Source organism: Coregonus lavaretus (assembly GCF_964263955.1).
Source record: "Coregonus lavaretus genome assembly, contig: HAP1_SCAFFOLD_846, whole genome shotgun sequence".
Taxonomy (NCBI): Eukaryota; Metazoa; Chordata; class Actinopteri; order Salmoniformes; family Salmonidae; genus Coregonus; species Coregonus lavaretus.
This window is the reverse complement of record NW_028162892.1, coordinates 121495-133313: the sequence shown is the minus strand read 5'-3', so window position 1 is coordinate 133313 and position 11819 is coordinate 121495. Positions and strand designations below refer to the sequence as shown.

At 45.6% G+C, this 11819-nt stretch overlaps 1 protein-coding gene across 2 annotated transcripts; it reads right to left on the bottom strand.

Moving 5' to 3' along the window:
- Window positions 1–4341: 4341 nt before the first annotated feature.
- On the bottom strand, window positions 4342–11242 carry LOC311118729 (ribose-phosphate pyrophosphokinase 1-like). 2 transcript variants are annotated; one of them, XM_084193512.1, is made up of 7 exons: window positions 10942–11242; window positions 10104–10287; window positions 8838–8936; window positions 7898–8022; window positions 7315–7488; window positions 6836–6995; window positions 4342–6250 (listed from the first exon to the last, which is right to left on the bottom strand). In XM_084193512.1, the coding sequence occupies exons 1-7, from the start codon at window positions 11061–11063 to the stop codon at window positions 6158–6160; spliced, it is 957 nt and encodes a 318-aa protein (XP_084049638.1). In that variant the 5' UTR covers window positions 11064–11242; the 3' UTR covers window positions 4342–6157. The 2 variants fall into 2 exon arrangements, with proteins under 2 accessions (XP_084049638.1, XP_084049637.1); XM_084193511.1 differs by having other exon boundaries at window positions 10098–10287; window positions 10942–11238.
- Between the last annotated feature and the right edge of the window lie 577 nt (window positions 11243–11819).

Here is an 11819-nt window from a genome sequence, read left to right as displayed (position 1 = left end):
GGTAACTGGCACATACATTTGTTTCGATGTAATGTTCAAAACTTGATTCTCACTCACCGGTTTGGCAGTTCCGAAGCGATATCCTGATGTACGGTTAGGTCGTACCGGACATTGACGAACGAAATGACCCGACTGACCACAATACAGGTATAGTCCGTCTTGCCGACGTTGTTGTCTCACCGAACCTTGTAGAGGTGACCGTCCCAGTTGCATAGGTTCCTCCTCAGATTCTCTCCTCCGCTCTGTCGATTGCATAGGACCAGTGATCGAGGACTCCCGGACTGTGGATGCCTTGTGTTGCACTATAAGATTATCAATAGAGATGGCTATTTTGATAAACTCATGTAGCGCAGTGATATCTCCTTGACAAGCCAACTCAGTCTGTACGTCTTTGCGCAGCCCTCTTCGGAAAACTGTGAGCAAAGCAGTCTCGCTCCATCCGCTACCGGCTGCTATAGTACGGAACTCTAAAGCGTAGTCAGCTACTGTGCGACGGCCCTGCTGAAGTTCGCATAGTTGGTCTCCCACACTACGCCCAGATACTGGGTGGTCGAACACCTCTTGAAACAGTCTCTTGAACTGAACTTCCGCATTCAACTCAGGGACCTCAGCTGCCCAAAGCGCAGTAGCCCAATCCAGTGCTCTTCCCGTTAGCAGAGAAGTCATGAAATCCACCCTGCTACGGTCATCGGAAAACATAGTACGATTATACGACATATACAGGGACGTCTGGAGTAGAAACCCCTGACATTTGCCAGGTTCCCCGTCGTACCTTGTAGGTAGAGAAATCGGAGGTGCATGACGAGGACTGACCGTGCTCGGGGTGGTGCCTTCAGCCGCACCAGCGTTGAGTAGCTGTAGGAGTTCATCCATCCGTTTCTCCTGTATCTCCCATCGCCTCTGTAATTCCGCTGGATCCATGGTAATGGCGAGGTATTCTGTAATGAATACTCGGACAGAGTGGTAAGATCCAATCGCAGAATAGCGATGCTTTATTAGAGTACAGACAAGGGAATAGCTTAATCGTGGTCGGGCGGGCTGTGGTCAAAACCGGGCCAGGCATAGACAGGCAGAGGTACCAATGGAGCGGGCTTAGTCGTAGTCGAGGGCACAGGCACAGGATCAGAGGACGGTAATCACTGGGGTAGACAAGCAGAGGATTAAGCAATTCGGGGAGTCAAACAACAAGGCACAGGTCGGATACACGGGTAATCAAAAACAACAAACTCTCTCTCTCTCTCGGAACAAAACGCTTAGCAAGTCACAATGGAACAATACCTCGCGCCGACTGAGCTTCTGAGCACACCTTAAATCCTACACTAATTACTGACAGGTGTGCTCAGAACTCAGGTGAACCAGATCGAGTCTGATGACTCCCCCTCTCTGTAGATCGGGGAAGTGTCAGACTCTGTCTAGACCCTGCCAACCCCCGATCCCTTACAGTATCCCCCTCCCCAGGGCCGGCTCCTGACGGCCTTCTACCTCTACCGGGTGGTCTTCCTCTGGGTCAGGGTCCTGGATGATCTGGGTGCTCAGCGTGGAAAGTGGCCTTGAGAGCGGGATCCAGTATGTCCTTAGCCGGAACCCAGGACCGTTCCTCAGGTCCATATCCCTCCCAGTCCACGAGATATTCGATGCCCCCTCATCTCCGTCTTGACTCCAGTATCTCGTGGACTGTATAGGTGGTGTCCTGTTCATCCTCCAAAGGTGGTGTAGTAGGTTGTTGAGCGATTGGTGGATACATCGGGCTATAATGGACAGGTTTCAACAGGGAGACGTGGAACGTAGGGTTTATCCTGTAGTGTCGAGGGAGTAACAGACGGTAGGTGACAGGGTTAATACGTCTCTGAACTTTGAAAGGACCAATGTACCTGGGTTGGAGCTTCTTGCAGCTCCGTCGGAACCGCAGGTCTCGGGTAGACAGCCACACTCGTTGCCCGGGTTGATAAGTGGGAGTAGGTCTCCGGCGTCGGTCGGCGTAGGTCTTTTGCTGTTGTGAGGCTTGACTGAGATGTTGATGGGCCGTTAAATCCTACACTAATTACTGACAGGTGTGCTCAGAACTCAGGTGAACCAGATCGAGTCTGATGACTCCCCCTCTCTGTAGATCGGGGAAGTGTCAGACTCTGTCTAGACCCTGCCAACCCCCGATCCCTTACACAGGGATGTTCTCTTGATCTAACTGTAAGTCGCTCTGGATAAGAGCGTCTGCTAAATGACTGAAATGTAAATGATATAAGTGTGTGAATTAGACCATTTTCCTGTCCTGCTAAGCATTCAAAATGTAAGTGTTCTTTTGGGTGTCAAGGAAAATGTATGGAGTAAAAAGTACATCATTTTCTTTAGAAATGTATTGAAGTCAAAGTCAAAGTCGTAAAAAAATAGAAAGAGTAAAGTAAAGTACAGATACCCCCAAAAAGTATTTTTACTTAAGTATTTTACACCACTGAAATCACCTGTGCAAGATGCACGAGCGAAATGAATTAAATCCTTGCCAACAGCATGCCCGTCTGCCAGTGTTGCAGTACTCGAGACCGGTCTCGGTGTAGAGTCTGGTCTCGAGTCGAGACCACATATTGAGTGTCTCAGTCTTGACTCGGATACATTTGTACTCGGTCTTGACTCGGTCTCGGACAGTGAGGACTCGTAATTTCTTCCCGAGACCAGCCGAGACCAGCGGAGTAAAACACTAATAATGATCAGTTTCCATTCAGTCAGCGCATAAAACCACTTCGCCAGGCCAAATATATACATTCCTTTCTTGAAACATTAATATCTTAACAGCCTTATCTATTATAGACATGTTTGCGCAGTGGTGAACTTATAGTCATTCAGTGTGTGACAGGTTCGTGATTCTGAAAGGACAGCAACCGTAATACCAGCGCACTCATGTAGGAGAGTGCACTTTTTGTAAAACACAAAGGGCCAGTGGTGTAGTGGAGGGTGTACGCAAGTATAAACCGACTACGCCTAAGATAATGAATGGAAAATATCTACTAAATACAATATGTGTTGTATGGGGTAAAGAATAATTAATTACAACACCGACAGGAAATAACGGTGTAGGGAGCACTACTGTTGTCATTGCGGGGTTGGGGGTTCCCGCCCCTCCTAGAATTACCATTGGATGAATTTCCATGGATTGGACAGCATCACCTATCAATCAATGTCGGGCAGGGAGCGTTTATCACAGAAGACCCGATTGTTGGCTGATCGATTAACAACCCCCTAAGGCCAATTCCCGCTCCCCTCGGAAATCTAATTACAGTAATCGTTATTATATATTTTTTTATCCATTAGTTTAAGCTAGAGATATCTGTGGTTTTGCATTGGATGTGTCTCAATCCCCCGCATCCGGATGTCACAGAGTAATAATAATAATAATAATATGCCATTTAGCAGACGCTTTTATCCAAAGCGACTTACAGTCATGCGTGCATACATTTTTGTGTATGGGTGGTCCCGGGGATCGAACCCACTACCTTGGCGTTACAAGCGCCGTGCTCTACCAGCTGAGCTACAGAGGACCACGTAATAGAGTAATAGAGTTATCTTCTCACAAAATCTTCTGTAGTGTCCGAACAGTTTGGTCTACCGGTACAAATTATGACTCCTTTATGGAAAGATGAGACTCCTATGAACAGATGGTGTTCTCCATTGTGCTCTATGACATTTTTTTTTTACATTTTAGTCGTTTAGCAGACGCTCTTATCCAGAGCGACTTACAGTTAGTGAGTGCATACATTTTCATACTGCCCCCCCCCCGTGGGAATCGAACCCACAACTCTGGCGTTGCAAGTGACATGCTCTACCAACTGAGCTACAGGAGTGCCTTGGGACTCTGAAGTCCGTACAGCCGATCTGACAACTTCTGTCTGTAGGGCCCGAACCGTTGGGGCTACACACTAATATGACCCATCGGTAGGGCCCGAACCGTTGGGGCTACATACTAATATGACCCATCGGTAGGGCCCGAACCGTTGGGGCTACACACTAATATGACCCATCGGTAGGGCCCGAACCGTTGGGGCTACACACTAATATGACCCATCGGTGGAAAGGTGAGACTCATGAACACCTACATGTTGGTGGTTTTGCTCTAAGACTTGTCTGAAGGTCCCCCGGTACCAGTTGAAAAAATGAATGGAAGTATATATGGAGACTGTTTAGTGCCAAAAACGAGGGGCTAAATACATGTAAAAGGGGGGGGGGGGGGGGGGGGGAATTCAAAATCAAATAGCAAAATGATCCTTGGTATGACCTTCTTTAAACAATTCCATATACAGTAGTTTAGTAGTACATGGATATTTGGATCGCCTAATAAACAGAATCCAGGCTTCATTCGTTTTCACCATCTCTTTAATAAGATCACATTCAGCCATCAGATATTTGGTGCACTGATTCACCTTATGTTAAACAAGTCAAAATCAGAATATAAGCACATACATGAAACTTTAAAGTCAGACAGATACCACTCTTTCGAGAGTTTATTATACAAATGTTATTGAAAAAACAAAAAAGTAAATAAAATGTAAAATTGCAGATAAAGACTTGTGTTTTCTAGGAAGCTCCATCCTGCAGAGCTAAAACCCCCAGCTAGAAACCAACAGCTTCAAAACGACAAGCTCAAAGAGCAAAACCTGCCTCCTCTGCACCCACACTGAAAGAATGATTCCCAATAGTCTTAAGAGGAGCAATCCGCGATTCGAAAAGCGGTCACCCTGCTACTTGTTTAGGTCAACAGCTGAGGAATGGGGTTGGAGGAATGCACCCACTCTCAAATTCCTAGACAGAGGTAGGGATGCAGATCATGTACGAGGCATTTATAAGTTATATACTTCAAGAATCAGTGGCTATATATAATTAATTTAGAAGCCCCAAAATAGAAGTATCAATCCTGGATTGCCCCTTTAAAAGACTTAAGTCTCTACAGACTATGTGGAATCACCCAGAGGAACATCAGAGGCACTGTAAACTATAGCTCATTCTGATTCACTTAACTTATTATGACCTCATCTTTCAAACTGATAAAATTAAATGAAGACTAAAATAATAAAACACCTGAAGCACAGGAGGTTGGTGGCAGGTTAAATGGGGAGGACGGCCTTGTGGTAATGACTGGAGTGGAATAGGTAGAATGGTATCAAATACATCAAACATGTTTTCCAGGTGTTTAATGCCATTCCATTTGCTCCGTTCTGGCCATTATTATGAGCCGTTCTCCCCTCATCCCATCCAACCGTTCTCCATTCCATCCAACCATCTATCTCACCCTCTTTCTGTAGCATAGCAGAAGTATTGTAACAGCATTATTATGAAAAAGAGGAGACTGTTCACATTAGCTAAAGACTTGTGTGTGTGAGTTCACCCACTTACAGCTTACTCTCCCCCCCCATAGACATGTCCCAAATTGCACCCTACTCCCCATGTAGTGCACTACTTTTGATCAGCGCCCATATGGCACTAGTCAAAAGAAGTTTACTATGTAGGAAAAGGGTGCCATTTGGGATGCTCCCACTGTTTAGGAGTGAGAGAGGGACTGAAAATTAACTTATTATTATGAATCATTGATCCTAATTGTAAGAGCGTCTGCTAAATGATGTAAATGTAATTATTACATGGTTAGTTAGCATTAGCAGCAGAGTGATGCTAATATAATGGTGGTGTTTCTCAGGGTTGGGGGCAATTCCATTTCAATCTCAGTCAATTCAGAAAGTAAACCTAATTCCAAATCCACATTTTCCTAATTCAAAAGCATTGAAGAGAATTGGAATGTCAGTGTACTTCTTGAATTGACTGGAATTGAAATGGAATCGACCCCAACCCTGGTGTTTGTATAGGACATCCCCTCTCTTCCTCTATTTGGTGTAACAGAACAGCAGGGCTGGATTCTATTCAGTGATGAGAAACATTCCAGAATACTGGGCATAGAAATGGAATGAAGAGCTGACTCTGCATTCCTTATTCTACCTGAAAGACTATCGTATCTGTTCCCCACATTCCCTATTCTGCATGAGAGATGGCCATGTCTGTTCTATCTGAATGTTCTGTGGTGTTGTGTCCTCCTGAACAGTGCCCCAGGTGACTCAGTGTGTGTGTGTGTGTGTGTGTGTGTGTTTGAGGCGGTGTGTATGTGTGTGGCAGTGTGTGTGTGGTGTTACAAGGGGACGTGGCTAAAGAGGTAGGAGACAGATTCCCCGTTGTGGGTCCTGCGGATGGCCTCAGCCAGGATCATAGAGATGTCAATTACCTACAGGAGAAACAGATGGTTAATAACACATCATCCATAATAAACTATGTTCATGAAACATCCGGATACATGTCAGACTATTTACCATTTATAAACAGAAACATTGTGCTTTTTCTCATTTATAGAGTGAACTATTTTAATTATTTTTACCATTTAAACTGTTTAGGTAATAAGATTATTTAAACTACTTGTCGTTGTCTTAGTTGTTAAACATCATCACAGTAGCAACAACAGAATTTCAGCTTAAACTACCGTCACATTATCGGACAGTATGACAGTCTAATTATGTTAAGGTGAATGACCCTGTTATAACCTCTGACCTGTAACTTAGGACAGTAATACAACCTTTAACCCCTGAACTGTATCTTAGGACAGTAATATAGCCTTTGACCCCTATATCTAAGGACAGTGCTGTGACCCCTGACCTGTATCTTAGGATATTTATATACCACCTGACCTGTATATAAGGACATTGCTGTGACCCCTGACCTGCATCTTAGGATAGTAATATACCACCTGACCTGTATCAAAGGACAGTGCTGTGACCCCTGACCTGTATCAAAGGACAGTGCTGTGACCCCTGACCTGTATCTTAGGACAGGTCTTCATCTTCTCCTCCTGAGGGATAGTGTTGGTGACGACCACAGCCTCAAAGCAGGCGTTGTTGATGCGGGAGATGGCCGGGCCAGAGAAGATACCGTGGGTCAGGATGGCATACACCTTGGTAGCACCAGCTGAGATCAGCCTGAAGGTGAAGGGACAGTATCTCCTTAAAAAACTGTTTGGGATTATAGCGCCGCCACATTTACCTGTTTGGATACACTGACTTTTGCTGCAAGGACTCTCATTTAGATGAAGGAGAAGTGAAATGTGAAATAGTGGTGGGTATTTCCACAGCTCTGTAATACGAAGGTCTTGACTTCAAATCAGAGATCCAGTTTAATGTATAGGATCATAATTAATATTTGTTTTTGTATGGTTAAGATTCAGCCCAGACACCCATTGCCTGGGCATAGATACATGTGTCAAGGTTAGTCAAGGTCATAAGGTGAGACTTTACTTACTTGTCGGCCGCGTGACATATAGTACCACAGGTGTCTGCCATGTCATCCACCAAGATGGCTACCCGGTCCGTGACGTCCCCGACCAGCACCATGCGATCCACCTCGTTGGCCCTCTTTCTCTCTTTGTGGATCAGAGCAAAGTCCACGTTGAGCCTGTCCGCTATGGAGGTCACTCTGTCACACAGAATACAATACACAGTGTTAAGAGCCAGCCAAGTCACAGAGGCACAACAGTCACCAAGTCAGTCCATTGTTATCGCTTAAAGATGTGTTCGTGTGAAGGAGCAGTTAGACACACAAACGTGTGAATCTAAAGTCCATTTCTCCACAGATAAGGCAGAGTTAAAGAAAGACATGGCTCTAGGGTAAAACCACCTAAGGTAAGAAAGAGAGAAAGTTGAAGTCCTTGAAGCAGTAGCGGTGCTTTGAAGCAGTTGTCTAGCATGCACAATGGTTCCCATACTTACCAAGCACTCTCTATTTATTTTCTCCTGTCTCCTCCCCCTCTCTCTGATGTCAAATTTCTTCTTTTGGCCAAAAGCCCTCGGACCAAAAGCTTTTTGACTACTCTGTCCTGTCTCACCTCTTGGCACCCCCTGCGTCTGGAGAGACGATAGTGCAGGTCTTCCACTCTGCAATGTTCTCCTTGATCCACTTCAGTACAGCAGGCTCAGCATACAGGTTATCCACTGGGATGTCAAAGAAACCCTGGAGATACCAGAGACACACAGACAGGTGTCAGAGGCTGCCATTTAGCAGTTTCACATCCCAGGAACCATCCCCAGTTATTGTGCCCTTGAACAAGTCACTTAACCCCTATAGAACTCCATGTGTGGTGTGTGTTTGCTGATTGTGTCTGTTGGATTGGAGGGCGCAAGAGAAGAATTTACATCTGATGGACTCAGTTTCTCTCTATAGCCTGGCTGGTTGAACCTCTACTGCCAGACCCCAGTGCCCTCCCTGCTCCTGACCTCTACTGCCAGACCCCAGTGCCCTCCCTGCTCCTGACCTCTACTGCCAGACCCCAGTGCCCTCCCTGCTCCTGACCTCTACTGCCAGACCCCAGTGCCCTCCCTGCTCCTGACCTCTACTGCCAGACCCCAGTGCTCCTGACCTCTACTGCCAGACCCCAGTGCCCTCCCTGCTCCTGACCTCTACTGCCAGACCCCAGTGTCCTCCCTGCTCCTGACCTCTACTGCCAGACCCCAGTGCTCCTGACCTCTACTGCCAGACCCCAGTGCCCTCCCTGCTCCTGACCTCTACTGCCAGACCCCAGTGCCCTCCCTGCTCCTGACCTCTACTGCCAGACCCCAGTGTCCTCCCTACTCCTGACCTCTACTGCCAGACCCCAGTGCCCTCCCTGCTCCTGACCTCTACTGCCAGACCCCAGTGCCCTCCCTGCTCCTGACCTCTACTGCCAGACCCCAGTGCCCTCCCTGCTCCTGACCTCTACTGCCAGACCCCAGTGCCCTCCCTGCTCCTGACCTCTACTGCCAGACCCCAGTGCCCTCTCTGCTCCTGACCTGGATCTGTGAGGCGTGGAGGTCCATAGTGATGATGTGATCAGCCCCAGACACAGACAGCATGTTAGCCACCAGCTTGGCTGAGATGGGCGCCCGACTCTGCAAACAAACACACACACACACACACACACATCTCATTTGCTGTGCTCACATCACATGATATGAGCTGAGTCTTCCATCTACAAGGTTGGCTGTACTACATTTACTTCCTAAGCCACAAGGGGCAACAGACAGGCTATTCTAAACTACAGGCAACAGACAGGCTATTCTAAACTACAGGCAACAGACAGGCTATTCTAAACTACAGGCAACAGACAGGCTATTCTAAACTACAGGCAACAGACAGGCTATTCTAAACTACAGGCAACAGACAGGCTATTCTAAACTACAGGCAACAGACAGGCTATTCTAAACTACAAGCACCAGACAGGCTATTCAAATTACTCTGCTCCTTCAAGCCCAAGATAAGTAATACTGTACAAAAAGTTAACAGTATATTTTGGGCAGATACATACATCCAATACATTATATTGGAAGGACAATAACATGCACTGATATAAATAATCAGAGGAATGGAGGCAGGCAGGTGACTGCAACAATACAAACGGAACCCACAATGACTGCTCACTCGGTTCAGAGTTCACACATGGGCTGAACATAAATCAGTGGAGATGGCAAAAATGAAACGGTGAGAAATGAACTCTAAACAAAACCCAGGCATGCTCCCAGTCCCATCCATCTAATGTGGCTTCCTGCTGGAGTCCGTCCATGCAGTCAGTGGCAGCAACATGGGTGGTCGGGTCACTGGTCAGTGATGTGGTTTAATGGCAGGGTTGGGGTCAATTCCATTTAAAAATTCTAGTCAATTGTAATTATTTTGCACTATGGCCTATTTATTGCCTTACCTCCATAACATGCTACATTTGCACACACTGTATATATATTTTCTGTTGTATTTTTGACTTTATGTTTTGTTTTACGCCATATGTAACTCTGTGTTGTTGTTTTTATCGCAGTTGTTTTTTTCTTGGCCAGGTCGCAGTTGTAAATAAGAACGTGTTCTCAACTGGCTTACCTGGTTAAATAAAGGTGAAATAAAAATACAAAATAAAAATTCAGGAAGTACTTTTCAATGAAGAAAATGTGGAAATGGAATTTGGTTTCCTTTCTGAATTGACTGGAATTTAAATGGAATTGACCCCAACCCTGGTGATGTGGTCGGCGGTGTGACAGTAAAGTAACTAGGCATCTGTCCCTCACCCCCACCTTGTCCTTCTTGTCCTGCCGTGCGTAGGGGAAGCAGGGGATGACCGCTGTGACCCGGGAGGCAGAGGCGATCTTACACGCATTGATCATAATCAGCAGCTCCATCAGATTATCATTGATCTCCCCACAGCCGCTCTGTACGATGTAGACATCCTCTCCACGCACACTCTCCCCGATCTCAACACTGTTAGGGCCCAGGGAAGGGGAGGAGTGAAGGGGAGGACAGGTTAAACAACGCTCTCTGCTAACACAGCATTACATTTTTACATTTTAGTCATTTAGCAGACGCTCTTATCCAGAGAGACTAATAGTTAGTGAGTGCATACATTTTCATACTGGCCCCCGTGGCCCCCGTGGTGATGGATAATCACGAGACAGAGAAAACACAGCCTACAGGTGTTTAGCGCTAAGGGCCTTAGAAGTGCAGTGACAAGAGAAGAGTTTGGAGTTGGCTAAGTTCAGTGACAATACAACCATGGTATGAGAAAAGTACTGAACAGCACAGAATGAGAAGTACACCGCTTGTTGCATCAGTGTTGCAAGTAACAATTGTTTCACTTGTGTTTTTAACAAAACGTGTCATTCAATCGTGGTTATAGCCTGTATGGGTTGTCAGCTCTCACAATATCCAGAAATGTATGGGGAAGTGTAGCTAGCCCTAAAGACAACAAACTGAGCGCCAAAATGAACGCCAGTGATGCGTGACAAACTACAAGTTCCAAGCACCATTGCGAGGCAGCATCAGAAACAGCACGCTAACGTAACGTTTCTCACTCATCTTTCTGTAACATAAGATTTAAACAGATTAGCTTTCTATAGATTAAAAGTTTACACTTACCATGTTTCTTGATTGCTGAATTTCTTGGTCACAACCTTCCCGAGTTCCATCCCAAGACGGTCGGCGATTTTGTGAGACAGTTCCCGATGCGAGCTACCGCTAAATATCTTAATGTTCGGCATTTTTGTTTGTTCCAGGGTGTCGTTCTACGGGAACTAGCTACAGTGCTAGTAGTAGCAAATACCTTTGGGTGATGTACGATCTATTAGCTCTAGTGAACTGTTGGGAATCGATAGCTATCATCCAGCTTGATGCGTTGCCTTCCTATCCCACCATCATTCCCTTCTTCACGCGTGCGCCTGTCCTTCTTCCTGGTGGCGCGCATCACCAACAAAACACCTTATTCTTCGATGAGGTTTAACGGCGGTTGGCATCCAATAAATGTTGCATTACCGCCACCTACTAGACTGGAGTATAACTCCCTTATCATTTGCTTTAAAAAATACAACAAATACCCTACCATCTAATACTAAACTCACAAAAAAACAAAAAAACATTATAATAATTATAACTACCATACTCCACTATTTAAATATATTTATTCCTACTTCAGGCCAACAGCCTGAAGGGATGGGACACCACCAATTAACACACCCTGTAACTCTTCTGATGTCAAGTCTCGCACACCCAAATACAGTGGGGAAAAAAAGTATTTAGTCAGCCACCAATTGTGCATGTTCTCCCACTTCAAAAGATGAGAGAGGCCTGTAATTTTCATCATAGGTACACGTCAACTATGACAGACAAAATGAGAGAAAAAAAATCCAGAAAATCACATTGTAGGATTTTTTATGAATTTATTTGCAAATTATGGTGGAAAATAAGTATTTGGTCAATAACAAAAGTTTCTCAATACTTTGTTATATACCCTTTGTTGG

Excerpts from the sequence above, each read along its gene's own strand:
- LOC311118729 (XM_084193511.1), bottom strand. The coding sequence starts at position 11,063 with ATGCCGAACATTAAGATATTTAGCGGTAGCTCGCATCGGGAACTGTCT. Across the intron at positions 7,489-7,897 it reads GACGCAGGGGGTGCCAAGAG|AGTGACCTCCATAGCGGACA; the intron begins GTGAGACAGGAC and ends TCTGTGTGACAG. Across the intron at positions 6,251-6,835 it reads AGACCTGTCCTAAGATACAG|GTAATTGACATCTCTATGAT; the intron begins GTCAGGGGTCAC and ends TTTCTCCTGTAG.